Below are 20874 nucleotides of genomic sequence, written 5' to 3' on the forward strand. Positions count from 1 at the left end.
ATAAGATGTATCAAATGAAGCGATGTCCCATGGGACTGCGAACAAGCCCTAGTGTTTTCTCTAGACTTATGACTATAGCCATGTCCGGATTAAATTACAAACAATGTTTCATATATTTAGACGATTGCATTGTCATAGGAAACTCCATGACGTCACACAACCACAACCTTATTCGAGTGTTAGAACGATTGAGAAGCACAAATCTTAAGCTAAACCCATTAAAGTGTGAATTTTTGCGAAAAGACATAATGTATTTAGGCCATAGAATCACTTCAAATGGAGTAGAACCCGATCCAGCAAAAGTAGAAGCATTAAATAAATATCCAAGACCAACGAGTACAGATGAGGTAAAAAGATTCGTAGCATTTGCCAATTATTACAGACGGTTTATTCAAAATTTCGCGAACATCGCTTATCCATTAAATCAACTTTCTAAGAAAAATGCAGTTTTCAATTGGACCCCAGAGTGTGAAACAGCCTTTATAAAATTGAAAGAAATACTTACAGGTCCACAAGTTCTAGATTATCCTGATTTTTCTGAAAATAATGTGTTTACCTTACATACAGATGCTTCAAAGATAGGCTTAGGAGCAGTTTTGTCTAATTCCAATGGCAAAGTAGTCGCATATGCAAGTCGAAACCTTAAGCCAGCTGAAACGCGATACCCAATAATAGATTTGGAATTGCTAGCTATAGTTTGGGCGACAAGACATTTTAGACCATATCTCTATGGGAAAAAGTTTAAAATTGTCACAGACCATAAACCTTTAATTTATCTTTTCGGAATGACTGATCCTTCGAGCAGATTAACCAAATATAGATTATATTTGGAGGAATTTAATTTTGACATTGAATACATTCCGGGACGAAACAATGCAGCTGCAGACGCATTGAGTCGTTTACCGATAAATAGTGATGATTTAAAAAATATTAGGACAAACGTTGTATCAGTCATAACGAGAGCTCAATCACGGAAGTTATGCGCGCAGCAAGAACAACAAACGTGTGATCAAGGTAGCTTAGTGACAGATGATCCCGCACACGATAGGCTTGATCAACCTAGAGTGGTGGAAATCATCAAAGCACCGAAAAATTATATTGAATTAATACTAAACTCTAACTATAAGACATGTCGAAATGGAATAATGAGTAGTAAAGGAAATTTTTGGTACGTACCAAGCAAATCGTGCATGTATCTAACATCCCGATCGTTATCTACCGTAGGCGTGTTAGCGAGGGAATTAGAACAATTTTGCAAGGAGCAAAACATAAGTGAAGTTATAATTATAAAGAATTATCGAAATGCACATAAAGTAAATGAATTTTTAGCTAGCTATAAATGTAATATTCCTAGGATCTTAGTAACAAGAGGTGTTACAAAAGTATACGATAAAGACGAAATACGAGTTATTTTAAACGATTTTCATCTATTACCCACCAGTGGACACGCGGGGGTTAATAGAATGCTTAATAATATAAAGCAGCACTACTTCTGGCCTAGAATGAGCCACGATGTATACGAGTACGTTAAGAAATGTGCACATTGTCAATACAACAAGCACACTAATAAGTACATTAAGCAACCAATGGTGATCACTTCGACACCAAGCTCATCTTTTGAAAGAATTTCTTTAGATATACTTGGACCTTTAGAAATAGATAATTATAACTATAAGTACGTATTAACAATTCAGTGTGAACTGACTAAGTTCGTAGAAGCATACCCGTTAGAAAGAAAAGACACTGAATCTGTAAGTAAAGCTTTTGTAAATAATTTCGTTTTAAGATATGGCATTCCATGCGACATTATAACGGATCAAGGTACCGAATTTATGTCTAGTGTATTTAGCGATATTTGTAAATTATTAGGTGTTAATAAGCTACACTCAACTGCTTATCACCATGAAACCATAGGAGCGCTTGAAAACACACACAAAAATCTAGGTGCATATCTTAGGATTCAATGTAGTAACAACCGCACCGATTGGAGCACTTGGTTAAGTTATTGGTGTTTCTCATATAACACCACCGTGCATACCGAGACACAATATACGCCATTCGAATTAGTTTTCGGCAAACACTGCCGTTTGCCCAATAATTTAATTTCTTCTGTCGACCCTCTCTATAATTATGATAGTTATCCTAAAGAATTTAAGTATAGGTTACAAAGAGCTCAATCAGAAGCTAGAAATAATTTAATGTCTAGTAAATTTAGTAGAAAATTAATGTATGATAAGAAAATGAATTCTATTCAATATAAACCAGGAGACTTAGTACTTTTGAAAAATCAAGTAGGCAATAAATTAGATTCTATTTATAATGGACCTTATGAGGTTATAGAAGATATGTCACCTAATGTTAAGATTTCAAAAATGATCAGATATATATAACTCATAAGAATAACACTAAGATGTATTTGAAATAAAAATAAGTTTATGTTATTTTAAAATAAATAAGTTAAAAAAAAAAATGTAAATTCATACACGTATGTCACATTTTTTTTTCTTCCTTTGTGGGGGTGAAGAGTAACTTTACGGGGAGATGTAGTATATCCCTAATTAACACTTTAACAGTAACTTAACGTTACTGTCTGCAACATACATGTGACACACGTATGTGAATAAAATAGCATGTAAGCAATAATTTACTATATAAAGTATGTTTAGTTTTACTTGCCCTCTCTTCTGTATTGATTATTGACAATACAACACACATCATCCACAATGACCAGTTTTACTTAACCTCCATTCAACCCTCCAACTTCATCATATCTCACAATATAACGATATATATAATATATAAATACTTATATACATAGAAAACATCCATGACTCAGGAACAAATATCAGTGCTCATCACTCAAATAAATGCCCTTACCGGGATTTGAACCCGGGACCGCGGCGCAGCAGGCAGGGTCACTACCGACTGCGCCAGACCGGTCGTCAAAAATGTTAGAGCTATTCTCTTATATTGGCGATGTATTAGACTCTAGAAATATGACCTGAAGTACTATTTGAATCTGGCTGATGAGCTAGTGAATGCTGGGACGCATGTGCTGTGTATTAAAGATATGGCTGGATTGCTGAAGCCTCAAGCAGCTAAGTGAGTATTATTTGAGTTTGATGAGAATTACATACATACATATAATCACGCCTGTATCCCATAAAGGGATAGGCAGAGCACATGAACTACTAAGTTTCAGTGCCACTCTTGGCAAAAGGGGTTGAAAGAAATCCAAATTGTGACATTGCAGTGACAGGTTGCCAGCCTCTCGCCTGATGAGAATTATTTGAGGCAAAGCGGTGTCGATCTCCAGATGTAGGTGGTCAATGCTGTAACGTCACTGTGTGTTGTTAACAAGGAATCATTTTAAATGTCTTTATTTTTCCTGGAGTGAAGATTTTACTATATTTTTTTGTGTATAATCTGAAGCTTATAATAAGTTAAAAAGTGGAATTTTAACTTATGACATTGGAATACTAGCCCTTTTGCTTTGTAATTTACGTTACTTCCCCCCTCTAACTTTTGAACCATATGTTTAAAAAATATGAAAAAAATCACAAAAGTAGAACTTTATAAAGACTTTCTAAGAAAATTGTTTTGAACTTGTTAGGTACAGTAGTTTTTAGAGAATAATCCCACAAAATTAAAAATATTGAAAGAACCCCCGACTGCGACATAGTAGACCGATTTTCATGAAACATGGCTAAAAACACTCCCGACTAACTCAGCTTTCAGACAAAAAAAAACTAAATCTAGATCGGTTCATCCGTTCGGGAGCTACGATGCCACAGACACACACACACACACAGACAGACAGACAAACAGACAGACAGACAGACAGACAGACAGACGGACGGACGGACGGACGGACGGACGGACGGACGGACGGACGGACGGACGGACAGACAGACAGACACGTCAAACTTATAACACCCCGTCGTTTTTGCGTCGGGGGTTAAAAATACGGAAAACTACGGAACCCTACACTGAGCGTGGCCCGACACGCTCTTAGCCGATTTAGAAATAAACTATTATTTATTCTCCAGGCTCCTGATCTCGGCGATCCGCGACAAGCACCCCGACGTGCCGATCCACGTGCACACGCACGACACGTCGGGCGCGGGCGTGGCCGCCATGCTGGCGTGCGCGCGCGCCGGCGCCGACGTGGTGGACGCCGCCGCCGACTCCATGTCCGGCATGACCAGCCAGCCCAGCATGGGCGCGCTCGTCGCCTGCCTGCAGGGCTCCCCGCTCGACACCAGTCAGTCTACTATTCTCATCATAGATTAAATATAACAAGATCATACCATCCCATATATTAAAATGCGACCGCCTAAGACCGCGCTTACACTCCACCACTCATAGATGGCGCCACAAAAAAAATGTCTTGTAGCCTTCGATTATACTTGTAGATGGCGTAAAATGCCACTTTTGACATAGATTTACGGCTCGGAATTGACACTTAATGCCAATCTACAAATAATCGGTGGCAACAAGGCATTTTTTTGTGACGCCATCTATGTGTGGTGGAGTGTAAGCGCGTTCGTAGGCGGTCGCATTTTAATGTATGGGATGGTATGATCTTGTTATATTTAATTTATGTTCTCATTCAACGACATTATTTTTAAAATAGAATTATGAAAACAGATTAAATCGCGTGTAATGAATTTACAATTCATCCCGACGATTTTATTTCATGACATGAGTAACTATCGCGGTAACCGAAGACAATATTAACATTATTTTTCCTCTAACACACTATTTCTTATAATTTCGGCCTTCGGCTAATCATTAATTTCACTGGCCATCATAAATCATTCATTAATGTCTTGATCTTATGCTTCACCCGGAAAAGTACTTAATGTCAGCCTTCGGTCGATCTTATTACTTCACCCGGAAAGGTACTTCCTATAATTTCCCCTATCAAGATATTTCCTATAATGTCAGCCTTTGGCAGTCGTTACTTTACATAATCGCACCCGTTCGTCAATATTTTTTCTCCCTGAAGACGTACTTCAGATAATGCTGTCCTTCTGCCAATATTTTACTTCCCCCACCTATGGGAAAGCCATTTGGCCGATCGGTATGACCATGGTATGGTACTGTAAGAGGTTTCATATACGGAATGAAACCTTTCACAGCATTTTGATGTTCGGTGACTGGCAGTCCCCGATTTGAATTTAGAATAATAGATAAACGTCAAGGAGAACGAACACTTGACGGGGAATTCGAATAGAAGCAGTTCAATTCGAATAAAATCAGGAAGTGATTTTACCAAGAAGTTAAGGAGAGAACTGTAGCCTATCCAACCTAAGTGCCCTAACACCCTAAACAACCCTACACATCCCTACGTCCCTAGCCCTAACTATAAATTAATAATACATGTATTTAATAAGTACAGGATATCTGCACCATGAGACCTAAGGTACAGACGGATAGGGAAGGAAATGGGTAATGGAAAGGATTTTCTCACTGCTACCAACAGTGAGAGGAAAACCTTATACTCAAATGATACAGCCACGATGTCCAGGATCAAAGCGATTTATTTACACTTTTTACAATCTATTTATACTAAATTATTCTATGTTTGCGTAATACCACGCTGCAGTTTCTTCATATTAAGTGCAAACGTAGTTTTTGCAAGCACGTGAGCCGATGCAGTTTCTTGTCCCAGATTGATGCTGCTGATGTCAGTAGGTATGTTCACTGCACGTGAACACCTTTGAAAGAAAAAGATATTAAGATAAAGAGTGTATTAAATATATGGATGCCCTTCACCAATAGGCCGTCTCTCTTACAGTACCTCACTTAATGTTGGTCCTAACATCTTACATCACAACTACTGTTCACAGAAATCCCCCTTCAAAAAGTATCGGAGTACTCCGCGTACTGGGAACAGGCGCGCACATTGTACGGGCCGTTCGAGTGCACGGCCACGATGAAGTCCGGCAACGCGGACGTGTACCTCAACGAGATCCCCGGCGGCCAGTACACCAACCTGCAGTTCCAGGCCTTCTCGCTCGGCCTGGGCAGCCAGTTCGAGCAGGTTAAGAAGGCTTACAGGTAGGAAACTCTTAAAAATCTTGCTCCAAAAGTATCCATAAAGTTTATAAAGCCAGCGCGGTAGAAAGCAATGCAGTTGCAGATCTTCTTGCTGGTGTTGGTCAGTTCGAGCAGGTTAAAAAGGCTTACAGGTATGATACATTTTATGGGCTTACTCTCGGCCAGAGACTAGCCAAAGGCAAAGACGTGGCCTACGATGGATTGATCAAGCTCGCCAAGAAGATACTATAAGGTTCTACAGAAATCTCGCTCATAAAGTCGACGCGTCAGAAAGCAGCGCAGTTCCAGAGCGTTTCTTATTTTTTTGCCATTTTTTTTAGGGAATTTTAGGTCAGTTGTATTCAAATTCACGAGCACTTTCTTTCTCAATAGGAGACCAAAAGTGTCCCAGAATTTCTATACATTTTTGTTTCTTTCGTCCCTTGTTATCCCGTACAAAATGTTTGGAAAATAGTAACAAAATAAGAAAAAATCGTATGGGACAATTTTTTTTTCTATTTGGATTGAAATACCTCGTGATTCTGAGTAGAAATGATATAAAATTTGTCTTAAATATCACATTCCATAAAAGTGACAAAAAAAGAAATGCTCTGCTGGGGTTGGACATTCATTTTGCAGTTTAAGAAGGCTAACAGGTAGGAAACTATAAGAAATCCCCTCAAAAAGTATCGGAATACTCCGCGTAAGAACGTTTCTAGGTAGGAAACTACATATAAGAAATCCCCCTAAAAAAGTGTCGGAGTACTCCGCGTACTGGGAACAGGCGCGCACATTGTACGGGCCGTTCGAGTGCACGGCCACGATGAAGTCCGGCAACGCGGACGTGTACCTCAACGAGATCCCCGGCGGCCAGTACACCAACCTGCAGTTCCAGGCCTTCTCGCTCGGCCTGGGCAGCCAGTTCGAGTAGGTCAAGAAGGCTTACAGGTATGATACTTTGTTATTTACAGAAATCTCGCTCCAAAAGTATCCATAGAGTTCATAAAGCCAACGCGGTAGAAAGCAACGCAGTTCTAGGCCTTCTCGCTTGGCTTGGAAGTCAATTCAAAGAGGTTAAGAAGGCTTACAGGTATGATACTTTTTATGGGCTAACTCTCGGCCAGAGACTAGAAAAAGGCAAAGACGTGGCCTATAATGGATTGATCAAGCTCGCCAAGAAGTTACTATAAGGTTCCACAGAAATCTCGCTCATAAAGTCGACGCGTCAGAAAGCAGCGCAGTTCCAGAGCGTTTGTTATTTTTTTGCCATTTTTTTAGGGAATTTTAGGTCAAAGTCACGAGCACTTTCTCAATGGGAGACAAAAAGTGTCCCAGAATTTTTATGCATTTTTGTTTCTTTCGTCCCTTGTTATCCCGTACAAAATGTTTGGATAGTAGTAACAAAATAAGAAAAAATTGTATGGGACATTTATTTTCTTATTTGGATTGAAATACCTCGTTATTCTGAATAGAAATTACATAAAATTTGTCTTAAATATCACATTTCATAAAAGTGACAAAAAAGGATTTCTCTGCTGGGGTTGGACAGTCATTTTGCAGAGTTCAAGAAAACTAACAGGTAGGAAACTCTCAAAAATCTTGCTCCAAAAGTATCCATAAAGTTTATAAAGCCAGCGCGGTAGAAAGCAATGCAGTTCCAGATCTTCTTGCTGGTGTTGGTCAGTTCAAGCAGGTTAAAAAGGCTCACAGGTATGATACTATGGCACTGGTCCCACCGCGAGCTAGTAAGCTATGAGCTATCGGCTATAAAAACGAACAAAAGATAAGCACCCCCGTGCAAATAAAAGAGACACGGCGATTTTAATAGCTCACCGCTGGGCGAGTAACTATAAACATCGCGGTGTCTCTTTTATTTGCACGGGAGTGATTATCTTTTGTTCGTTTTTATAGCCGATAGCTCATAGCTTACTAGCTCGCGGACCAGTGCCTATAAGTTATTTACAGAAATTTCGCTCCAGAAATATCCATAAAGTTCATAAAGGCAACACGACAGAAATCAAAGCAGTTCCAGGCCTTCTTGCTGGGCGTGAGCCTGAGAGAGTTAGGTTAAGAAGGCTTACAAGTGATAATTTTTGACAATTCCATCTTCTGTACTGAGATGGGTGGCAATGCTCAACTGTACAAATACTTTCAGCCTCAAATTGCGAAATTACTTCGTGGTATCTACTAGTATTTGAGAAGAATTTTCGTATTTAAGTTAAATCGCGCCCATTGGAAATTGTCAACAATGTAAACAAACTATTATATAAAATATCAATATTTCAGCACATCAAACTTTAAAGCGATAATCTACATTCAGAATGTAAAAAAAGTAATTTTTTAGACATTTTATGCTTAATTGTCGTCACAAAACTGACAGTGAGTTAATTTTTGTTAACAACTTTTGCTAATTGGGGGGGATCCAAATTCTGACAAAAAGAATTCATCTTTTCACAGAGAAGCGAACCTCATCCTCGGCGACATCATCAAGGTCACGCCCTCGTCGAAGGTCGTCGGCGACCTGGCGCAGTTCATGGTGCAGAACAAACTCACCGCCAAGGACATCGAGGCCAAGGCTGAGGAGCTCTCCTTCCCCAAGTCTGTGGTGGAGTTCCTACAGGGAGCGATTGGCCAGCCGCATGGCGGGTACCCTGAACCTTTGAGGTACGTTGCTAACGCTAACATACCCTCATTGAGCTCTGGCAACCTCAGTCACCTGCTGATATCAGTAGAATCTACTAGTTATTTGACTACGGTGGATACCTGGAGCCTTTGAAGTAGTGACCCTGCCTGCTAAGCCGCGGTCCTGGGACTCCTGGGTTCGAATCCCGGTAAGGGCATTTATTTGTATGATGAGCACAGATATTTGTTCCTGAGTCATGGATGTTTTCTATGTATATAAGTATGTATTTATCTATTTGAGTATGTATATCGTCGCTTAGCACTCATAGTACAAGCTTTGCTTAGTTTGGGGCTAAGTTGATTTGTGTAAGGTGTGCCCAATATATATTTATTTATTTTATTTATTTATTTATCTCTAATAGCACTTCAATAAAATTTTCGTCAACATCTGTATGTTCTTAAAACCCAGAGAAAACCAGGTTTCATGGGGATACAACTGCGGGGAACGCTCGGCTAGATGGCGCTAATATTAATATTTGACATTTTAACACATATCAAGCTAACAATATGGGCCAAATTGTCAAAACTGAGGTTAAAAAGTTTTAAGCCTGTGTCGAGAGATGGCAGTCTGTGCACTGTGATTTTACATTTTACTTTGACAATAACTCTCTATAATACTCGATCCTCTTTGATTATAGTAAATTTCTTTGTTTACAGATCCAAAGTACTGAAAGACATGAAGAGAATCGACGGACGGCCCGGCGCGGAAATGCCGCCGCTCGACTTCGACAAACTCAAGGCTGAAATCCAAGAGACCTACCCGCAGGTAAACATACATACATACACTATAAACTGACACATGTATTCCTAAAAGGGGTAGGCAGAGTACATAAAACTGTTCAAGTTTCAGTACCGTTTATAGCAGTTAAGAGGATGAGAGAAAACAAATGTTTATAAAATTGACGTAGATTTCAATTCTTCGTATGTCATGTTCAAGTGAAACCTATAAGATACCCTTTAAGGTATAATTTGTGAGTGTGCACGGGAGAACATCCCACATTGTCGATTGCTATAAAGCCGCTTTGTCAGTTTATTCATATAAAGATACAAGTAATTTTCGCCTTAATGGTAACCGACAAAGTGGGACGTTTTACTAAACACACTCACATTTTTAAGTGTATTACCTATTTCCTTAAAGTGTATGATTTTTACATTAATGACGTTTTCAGAATTTTGTGACCGGCGAAATAGAAAATTTGGTAAACCAGATGTCATTTACCACTTTCCTAGTGTAAAATGTTAGAAATGTCACTAACAGATTTTTTCTTGACACGTTTTTTAGATTCCTGTTGTTTTACCTTCATCTGTTAATTTTAAAGAGTTTATACGTTGTTTGAAACATAACTTGTTGTTAGTGTTTTTTGAACCCATGTGACCCGTTAGTCGTTTCCTATGTTACAAAGTTGAAAGATTAGATTTGTTATAATTTTTTTTTGTTAGCTTATAATGGTGTCCCACTGCTGGGCAAAGGCCTCTCCCCTTGACCTCCAAGACTCCCGGTTTGGTGCCTCTTCCGGCCAGTTGGTGAGAAAAGTGTCTAGGTCGTCCCTCCATCTTCTTCTGGGCCTGCCGCGTCCGCGCTCTAATTGTGGCATCCAATTGGTAGCTACACTAGCCCACCTGTCAGTATGCATGCGGCAGACGTGACCAGCCCAGTCCCATTTGAGCCAGTTATCATTATGTCATAAAAATACGAAGACTTTTGTAGTTATCTTTGTGAATAGATATATTATTGTATTTAACTCAGTTAGACCCAACTTGTACCCAAACTTCATTTGACCCTTTGACCCTCATATCAGTTTACCCAATTATACCTTCATACATTCCGACAAACTCCGCAATATGTTAAAAATATATAATAGGCGAGGCGTTTAAAGGATAAAGTGTCATAAACAACGTTCCAAATGTGTATTTCTCTTTGAGAGGAGTCCTTATGTTTTATCTTCAACAAGAACGAATGTCTGTTGATTTGTCTGTTAATTTAAAATAAAAACATCCTTATTACGAACACAAGTTCTGATATGATGATATACCCTCTCTCTCTCTCTCGAATTTAAAAGCAAGGCTTGGAACCGGTTTATTTCGATTTTACTCCGAACTTTTTAAAGAACTCGAACGTTATGAGAACTTTATTTTAACCGAAATAAACCGGTTTATTCGACGAGCGAGGCGCACCTAAATACCTAAGTTCACGCAGCGAGTTTTTTGTTTGGTTAGAACAGTATTACCTATTATGGTGCGGAATAAACCGGTTTATTTTGTTCTAAACCAGTTAATCGAACGAAACCTTTATGAAAGAGTTCTTCAATTCAATTCAATTCAATCATTTATTCATAAATAATAATTTACACGTCACATCATCATATTACAATTTGCATTTCTATTATAGTTCGTATTGGTAAAAATTTTTTTTTTTAATTTTAATCGTGCAAAGTATAGTACGCTTCGGAGATTAAGAGGGATTTTAATTTTGACACGAACAAGCTGTTACTTTTAGCGGGCTTCTAAAAATCGGTGGAGCAATCTCCATCTCGTCCGGCCAACTTCTACACCTTCTGGTACGACACGACCTGAACCTTTTCTTTAATTTAGGTGAAATAGTTTCTCCTAGGTCTTCCTCTAATATTATAAATGGGAAAGTGTGTGTGTCTGTTTTTGTCCATCTTTCACGGCAAAACGGAGCGTCGAATTGACTTGATTTTTTAAGTGGAGGTAGTTGAAGGGATGGAAAGTGACATAGGCTACTTTTTGTCTCTTTCTAACGCGAGCGAAGCCGCGGGCAAAAGGTAGTACCCTATAAATAATAAAAATATTCGATATCCACAGATCACCGACTACGATGTGATGTCGGCAGCTATGTACCCGCAAGTCGCGAACGACTTCTTCAGGATCCGCGAGAAGTATGGCCCCGTCAAACATCTGGACACCAAGACCTTCCTCGTCGGACCTTCGGTGAGTACAATATAATTAAATAGTGCGATAGGGATGGCCAGATGGCCTTTTTTAAAACAAGTAAGTTGTAGGAGGTAGGGCATAGCGAATGATATTCCGCTTTGTGTGGTAGGGCACAGCACAGCGGATATCGTCTCGCTCGAATCTAGAGCAGAGCCCAACTGGGGTAGTACCTCCGTCTTACAGAAGACCGCAGCCAAATAGAACTAGACCCTACTCATAGTGTTGTGTACCTGTCGGTGAGTAAGGCTGCCAGAGCTCAAAGTGGGTGCGGTGTGCTGATGACGGGAGGACTTACGGAATTAACTTGTTCCGTCTATTGTCCTTTGAGTCGTCGGCAACCCGAACCCTCCTTGAAACTTGTACACTCCTTTTTGCTGTGTACTTAACACAGCAAAAGGGAATGTACAAGTTTCTAATGAGGTGGCAACGCGCATGTGACACTGTTTGAGTTGCAGGCGTCCATAGGTTACGGTGACCGCTTTACATCAGGCGGGCCGTATGCTTGTTTGAGCAATTTTTGTATATTTATTTATTTATATATTTATTTATTTACACCGATCTCGTCTAACGATTTCGCAGAAATTTGTTATAAAAAAAACTTATCCTTAGTAATATTCACTTTATGTAACAACATTTTTTTTCAGGTCGGCGAAAGCATCGAGGTGAAGATCGAGCGCGGAAAGACGCTCGACATCCGCACGTTAGCTGTTTCCGATGAGATGACCGCGGCTGGCGAGAGAGAAGTGTTCTTCGAACTCAACGGACAACTTAGAAGCGTCTTCATTAAGGACGAGACGGCTAGCAAGGTTAGTAGGTCCTTCACTTAGGATATTTTGTCAACAAGTCGCATGATTAGTGCAAAAAATAATAATAAGATACAAAGAAAACTTAACAATGTTCGGAGTGGTGGGGGAATATTGTTCCAACACTGTGTAGCTTCGAAGATTGATCGTGAACGACTGCCAGCGAGGTTAGTAGACCCTAGTAGCTAGGTAGCACTAGTGTTTCCCGCTCTAATCACTATTTATTTTGCATTTATCGATAAAAACTTAATAAAAGATACTATGTAGCATCGAAGTAAAGATCAAACGTGGAAAAACGCTCGACATCCGCAAGTTAGCCGTCTCCGATGAAATGACCGCGGCTGGCGAGAGAGAAGTGTTCTCGAACTCAACGGACAACTTAGAATCGTGTTCATTAAGGACGACACGGCTAGCAAGGTTAGTAATAGGTCCTTCACTTAGGATATTTTGTGAACAAGTCACATGCTTTGTGATAAAAACAATAATAAATCATAAAGAAAACCTTAACAATGTTCGGAGTGGTGAGGCGAATATTGTTCCAACACTGTAAAGCTCGCGCTTCAGAAGTTAAAGCTCGCGGTAGATAGGAGGAAAGACATAAGTTGAAGTGGTTAGTAGTCCCTAGACGAGATAGGAGTAATGTCTCTTGCTCTAATTACTAACTATTTATCGATAAAAACTTAATAAGAGACAAAAAAAATGTAACAATATTCGGTGTGGAGGAGGCATATTGTTCCAACACCATGTAGCTTCGAAGTGAACGAACGAGGAAAGAATCTCAACATCCGCACGTTAATAATCTCAACAGCTGAAAGTTTACTCGTATTTATCTGGACTGCTAGAAAAGTAAGGCCAAGACCCACAAATGAGAAAATCCCTTCTTATTACTACTTCGGGACACAGCTTCGTGACGTGTAGCGCCATCGGAAGTAAAATTAAAACGGGACTTAATCGCGTAAAACTTACGTAAGTACAGCTTAGAACAGTAATTTCATTTCATTTCATTTATTTATTTGAATCAAGCAACATGGCTCATACAATGGGTGACAAAATAACTAACTAAGGTAATTACACTATAGATCTACACTAGTGCATAATACTATAGTGATAGATAAAATCTTAATTCAACAACAACTGCAACTAACGTTTTTTTTTACTTTTCAGGAAATGAAGATCCACCCTAAAGCCATCAAGGGAGACAAGAACCAAGTTGGAGCCCCGATGCCTGGCACTGTTTTATGTAAGTACATTTTATATGGATACATGTCTACCTTTCAAGTAAGAATTAATAAAAAGTAACAAATGATTTTAAAATACATGTGTTAGAAGGGAACAAAATAACAACCGAGCGCGTTTATTGAATCCTGATCGAAGCCAAGGATTCTAAAATAGAATCTTGTGATGAGGTACTCAAATGTTGATGCGCAAGGTGGAAATAATTTTGAACCATACGACACATACTGATTTTCACATCCCCTATGAGGAATATACCTACTGTTTTATGAAATTATTTACACCTAAAAAATGTATATATGTAAAAAATAGTGCATTTGAACAGATAAGTGCCACTTTGATGACTTTCTCCTAAAAGGGAGGAAAAGAGACAATTTGTAAAAATGTAATTGTCAGACACGAACGAATAGACGAACGAACGGTGTTCGTAGTTTGAAGTTATTTATCTTTTTTTTTTCCACAGCGGTGAAAGTGAAGGAAGGCGACAAAGTAGAAAAGGGCCAAGCTATCGCGGTCCTCTCAGCCATGAAGATGGAGATGATCGTCCAAGCGCCCAAGGCGGGCACCATACAAACCGTGCTCATCACGAATGGACAGAAACTCGAGGGCGATGACCTCATTGCCACTATTGAATGAACAGCGTAACGTGTTAGGTTATGCGCCCACAGCTTTGTAACCGCAACTATATTGTTGCGTCGCTCCGTAGTCGCACTTTCATACTGGCCCATGGACTGGTGGTGTGAGAGAAGACTTAGTTGCGGCGACAAAGTTGCCCGTGGGCCCACTCTTAAGTTTTATTTAGTGATTCGTTTCGTTTCTTTTATATTTTGTGTGTATGGAAGGATGAATGATAATTGTAAACTTTTCTGTCTTCCGAGCGGAAAGCGTCAAATTTCGGGCCGCTGCGCTAAATAAAGATACCGCTTCCAGGCTCCGTGAAACAGAAAAATAGTGCAAATCTTGCCCAGTAAATAAACCTCAGATCATGTTTGTTAGCCTCGGTTCCGCTTCGGCCGATAATTACATGTGTTCTGAAACGTTTCTTAATTTACTGGCTCTAAATTGTATGCTACTTAGGTGACTTATCATCCCAGATGATAATGCTGGCTATCATTCTTCCTTATTAGTTCGATAGATTGGGGTTTCGTTAGCTTTGAAGCGTAAGCGATTGGCATTTTGGCTAGCGTATGTTTCGATTAGATAATTATTTTTTGAATAAAATTTCGGTTACTTAACCGGTTTTCGTACTATTTTAAACCTACAGCTTTTGATCAGTATGTTAAATTTTACGATAAGTTGATCTTGAGAAAAAATTGGATTCGATTTTATAAATCGATTTTTATGTATATTTGTGTAAGTCAAAATATTTTTTGTTAAGTACTTATAAAACTTTTTCGTTGTTTTGAAATTCTCTTTTTATATTTAAAATGTTGTTTGTTAAATGTGTTTTTTTATAACTGATATTAATATCTAAGAAACGCAGCGACTCTAAGAGTGATAGTTAATAGTTTTAATGTTACTTAATTTATAAATATCCTGTTTTTATATTTTTTATTTGGCACAAGCATAAATGTAAGCAGCATTTTATACGAAAATACTATTGTATGTATGAACTTAATTTTTTTTTATGTATTTTGCGATTTATATTAATTCTATTGAATCATGGATTAAACAAATTGAAGATTTATTTACCAAGTAAAATATTCGACTAAAAGCATTTTCAGCATTTCAAATCAAATCGCAAAATATTTATACCTATTTAGGAAGCTTCAAATCTTTACCCGACCGCGGCAAAGCCCAAAAGGGTACTGTTATTGACCGAACTGTGATATCAACCACTAAAAGTGGTGAAGTGACTTATAGCATCACAGTAAAAAAAAATAGCTCAATTAGGGATTGGGAAAGGTATTTTTCGAAAAAAAAACCGTTATTTTTATGGCAAAAAATATGTATTAAATACATTTCGAGCTTTTAAGCTCTCAAAGATGATTCTGAAACTGAAATTGTTAACTGAAGATTTGGTTGTACTTAATTTGTTTTTTTTTTTTCGTAAAAGGACAGACTAGAAATATGACTTCATTTAAAGTCTGGCATAAAGTTCTTTGAATTTTGTTGTTTAAGAATTAAAGGAACAGAAGTTACTTCAAATAAATGTTTATAGTTTTGGTCCGTATTCAATATCTGTTTTTCTGTACTGCCCTATTCGGTGTATTTATATTTACCCCCCACAAGGTTTAGGGGCTAGGAGTACACTTACTGTTTAAGAAAAGGCTCCATCAAAAGGGGGCGCTGCACTACTTTTTTTTTTCAAATCACTGAAACCTAAAAGTCAATTATATCCTACTGTAGCGCCACTCTGGAAGAATTTGGAACTATTATGTACTGACTTTTAGACATTTCTGAAACTTAGTTGTCTCCTTGCCTCTAGCCATAATTATCTTATAGATCCCGGTAGTTAGTCATTCCATACAACAGGGTGCAATGAAAAAGGTATGGACATATCACAAAATAAGACTATGTTTAGTTGTAAATTAAAACTTAGATATAAGCCGATCTGTCTGTACTTGAGACTAAGTTAAGAGATGTTTGTATGTTGGTGCTAATTTTGTTATCATTCTGTAATATTGTTATTTTCATTTTTACGTTTATGCAGCAATATATTGATTTTATCATAGCTTTTGTTTTTATTCTATAACTGATTTGTTTTTGCAAAGACATATATAACTCCGTGTAGACAGATAAAGTCTAAGAAAAAAACGTACCTCAGTACCATACAGAAAAAGGTACGGTGGGCTAGATAGCATTACACCTTTGGGGTACGCTCAGCTAGATGGCGCTAATATTAATATTTGACATTTTAAAACATATCAAGCTAAGAACATGGGCCAAATTGTCAAAACTGAGGTTCAAAAGTTTTAAGCCTGTGTCAAGAGATGGCAGTCTATGCACTGTGATTACACATTTTACTTCGACAGTAACTCTCTATAATATTATACTCGATCCTGTTTGGTTTTTGTTTGTTCGAAGTAAAAAGGACGAAAGAACGGATTGGTAAGTTTGTAGAAGTCATTTACTGCTGGCACGACTGAATGAAAGATAATGTCTATGTGTGACCATATTACAGCAATTCCCGTCAACTTTGTACAATGCCACGTCAGCAAATTTTAATTGATCCTATTTTGTTACCAACATTTAGTAATATAATTCGACTTTCGTAAGATATATACAGGATAATTGTTATAATTAAGAAAATATAGATACTAGAGAACCTTAATGACAAAATAAAACTTAATAAAATCTCAATTAATCAACAAAATCTTGGTAACAAAATAGGAATTAATAAAAACAAATTTAACTTTTCCCTTAATTTTTGTACAAAGTTGACGGGAATTGCTGATTAACCAATGAAATGGTGGCTCTTGACAGTTCTTGACTGTATAAGGCCTGATTTAGACGGCGTGCGAACTCGCAAGCGATTTTAGTTACATTGCGAGCTGTTGAGGTTACATACAATTTTGCACAGCCATCAAATACCGCAATGTAATAAAACTCGTATGCGAGTTCTCGTACCGTCTTAATGGGCCCTAATGATACGGGTGTCACCCACACAACCAGATTCCTTCATTTGCGTGAAACGATATAATTATGAGGTAGTAAAAAATATTATAAAAGAATAAAAACTGTAAATCTTATTAAAAAGTATATTTTGAAACTATAATTTACTTTCAGTGCTTACTTACTATCCTAGCATATAATTAATAGTAACAAATATGTACACAACACCAATGCGCGAACACTTACAATTTTAGGACCCAAAATTAGACCAATGAGGAAGCAATAGTACTACATTGTGCAACAATGGGAGGAAGTTGAATATTACTAACGAGAGTTAGGTAAATCGCGACGGCTTGCCGGAGCGATTTAAAGAGTAGAGTTTGTAATATACATACTCCCCGAGTTACACACAATGTTTTTCATCACACTCGCAATATAAAAAATAAGTAAATAGATGTAAACAAATGAATTACGGTACAAGAAATTTTATTATTCCCTCGGGAGAACGATTTTTCTATAACTCACGCTCCGCCTGCGTGCAATAGCACATTTAGTTTGCGGGTGTGGTGAAAAATTATCTGTGGCTCGTCATTCGATTAATAGTAAAATAGAAATGGTTCGTTTAAAGAGCCATATATATGAAATTAACTTGTTCGCGCCTAGAAATAATTTTAAGTACCTTTGCGATGATGATGAATATACATTAGTAACATTTCAGTGCTTGTAAAAACTATGAAATAAAACAAACGAAATATAAGTTCATCACATGAGTTCACTATTTTACGTATATGCCTTTGAAAATAAATAGTGAATGTATTGGGGCCGTCCACATAGTATTGCGTCACGCAAATTTAGATATAGTCACTATATGATTAAGAGACCAAGTGATGCCTTTTTTTACGCCTGAACTGCCAGGCAATAGTAGACCTTATACACGGTGAAATAAAAAGGACCATTCAAACTTTGCATTTGAGGCAAAGACATATATAACTCCGTATAGACAGATAAAGTCTAAGAAAAAAACGTACCTCAGTACCATACAGAAAAAGGTACGGTGGCCTAGATGGCGTTACACCTTTGGGGTACGCTCAGCTAGATGACGCTAATATTAATATTTGACATTTTAACTCATAATGAACAACTTTTATTATGGGACCAATGCTGAAATCGCAAAAAAAAATTGGCGATTTCTATGGAACGGCCAAATTTTTTTTTCGCGATTTCAGCATTGGTCCTATAATAAAAGTTGTTCATTATGACCTCAAAAGTTACTATGCAAAGTTTGAACGATCCTTTTTATTTCACCCTGAATAAACATTTTTAACACGTTCGCTGCGGCAAGCCAAAACCTTAACCCAAAATCTAGTGCGTTACGAGGCCCAATCCGCCCCGTAATAGTTTACACCGTAGTGCGTTACGGGTATAAAAGTGCCCCGTACGCCTAAGTCTGTTAAAAGTGCTGTAAGTTCCTGAAATATTAGATTTTCCAATATTTTTTTCGACTAACTGTAAGAGTATGAAATTTCCTACGTCTCATTATCCCCGCACGTGGATACGATAAAAACTCACAAAATTATATAGAAAAGAAAATACGGGGTTATATTATCCCCGTATCGCACTAAAATTGAAAAAATACGGGGCTTAGTACACCCCGTAACGCATGTAATGTATTAAGGTCGATAAATTAGTAGTGATGGGAAATAAAAATATCGATGTATATTCTGTATTAATAAAAAAATACACATCAAAAATATGATACTTCGCACTCTTTTATTTTTGTGAAAGTAGTTAATATAATTAAGTAACAAAGATACATAAAATAAGATAAACCACCACCGTTTTTACATATTAAAAACATATTTAATTAGATGTTAATTTGTGGTGATTTTGACGTTTATTGTGTGGGATAACCTTTGTTTTTGGAATATAGTAGTTCTAACGTGTGGTTCGAGTGCTTCATTTTTAATTTGCCGATAACAAGTATTTCAGTAAGCACTGCACTAGCGATACTGTACCCACAACCCCGTACGGGCCAGCAAATCCTTTTACGGGGTTCACGGAGACCCGTATCGCACTAGAAGGTAATTTTTGTCCCCTGGTCGGTACGGGGTTCCTGAGACCCCGTATATAATTAATATATCAATAAATAATACTTCTGAACAGAAATCCAAATGTATATTTGTCATTTTCGTAGTTGTAAAAATGACCAAAATACAGCTTCCGCACCAGCGGAGTGAACACGATTTTTCTCACCCGCACTGAGTGATGACAGTGTACGGGGTTCAAAAACCCCCGTAACGCAGTGAACGTGTTAACAGTGCGTAATCTTTTAACAGTCTGACAATGTTAACTATAAATATTTACAGTGAAACAGTGAATACTGCATAAAATCGACATACATTTTATACACAGGAAATACACCATACACCATGTAACATGAGGAAACCGAATAATTTTGAACACGCATCTCTGAGCCCAAAAAAAAAATTTTTTTTGGATGTATTTTTATAAAATGGGCACTTAATAAATTATTTTAATTAAAATGAGTGTCTACATTTTTTCCTAAAAACCTAATTTTTGTGAGGCGTTACTTATCAGTTATCACTTTTTGATATCCATCAATGAATAGTGAGTGATACTATAAAAAAAGACCTTTTGTACGGAGTAAAAAACTAGGTGAAATCCAGAAAAGTACATATGACATTTTAGTCTTAAAATGTCATCAGGAATACGCTGTTAAAATTATTCGGTTTCCTCATATTACACGGTGTATTTACATCAACACTTTACATAAACATGGGGTCCGTGTGAAAAAGACCATATTTCAATGTCAGTATCGTCTAAGTATAATTTCATACAAAATGATGTGGTTTTTACGGGTTTTAACACTTGTCTTATAAAAGGGTAAAAACAAACACGCACTTGTACATTGCGATACAAGTGCGTAAAACAGGAAGTTCGAAACGAGTGGCGATAAATTAAAACACGACCGAAGGGAGTGTTTTAAATCGACACGAGTTACGAATTTCCTTTTCGCACGTGTATCGTACGACGTTTTTCAGTACAGATGGCCCTCCGAAGTTTCGACCTGGCATATAATGAACCACTTCTCGCACTAGTGCGTAAAAAAAAACACCATCTGTACTGAAAAAAATATATAAAAACTCGTTGTAAGATCATAACTACGTATACTGTACCGTTACGATATAATTAGATGTGGATAAAGTGCCAAAAGTATGTATACACGACTTTATTGCTTATGCAGTAAGGTTGTGGAAACATATTTCTGACACTTTGCCCTCATATACTAGTATGTTTAATAGGTACAGTCAACCAATCTGAATCCTAGGCCACTGTAGAACCCTTTCACAGTAAAATTCAAACTGACTTCTATAGCAAATAAAGCACGGTGTCAATACGACAGGGTTCTAGAGTGCCTAGGATTCTAATTGGTTGACTACATTACCTTGACTGTACCTACATGAAATCAAACTTGGTCCCTAAAAACTAAAATTGTGCATGAACAGTAACTAAAAGTAAGGGAGCGATGGAGCTGCCATGTCAAAAAGACAAAAGCTAAAAGCTCTTAAATAAATAAAGA

General features: G+C 37.7%; 1 protein-coding gene across 1 annotated transcript in view; it reads left to right on the plus strand.

Annotated features, from left to right (window-relative positions):
• Positions 1–16392, plus strand: part of LOC125235109 (pyruvate carboxylase, mitochondrial) — a 52244-nt gene extending 35852 nt beyond the window's left edge. Inside the window, 8 exon segments of the mRNA XM_048141542.1 lie at positions 4050–4264; positions 5856–6066; positions 8503–8709; positions 9385–9493; positions 11554–11679; positions 12327–12488; positions 13650–13725; positions 14182–16392. Coding sequence (XP_047997499.1) covers positions 4050–4264; positions 5856–6066; positions 8503–8709; positions 9385–9493; positions 11554–11679; positions 12327–12488; positions 13650–13725; positions 14182–14354 — 1279 coding nt within the window. The 3' untranslated portion in view covers positions 14355–16392.
• Positions 16393–20874: the final 4482 nt, after the last annotated feature.

Source organism: Leguminivora glycinivorella, chromosome 17 (assembly GCF_023078275.1).
Source record: "Leguminivora glycinivorella isolate SPB_JAAS2020 chromosome 17, LegGlyc_1.1, whole genome shotgun sequence".
NCBI classification, from domain to species: Eukaryota; Metazoa; Arthropoda; class Insecta; order Lepidoptera; family Tortricidae; genus Leguminivora; species Leguminivora glycinivorella.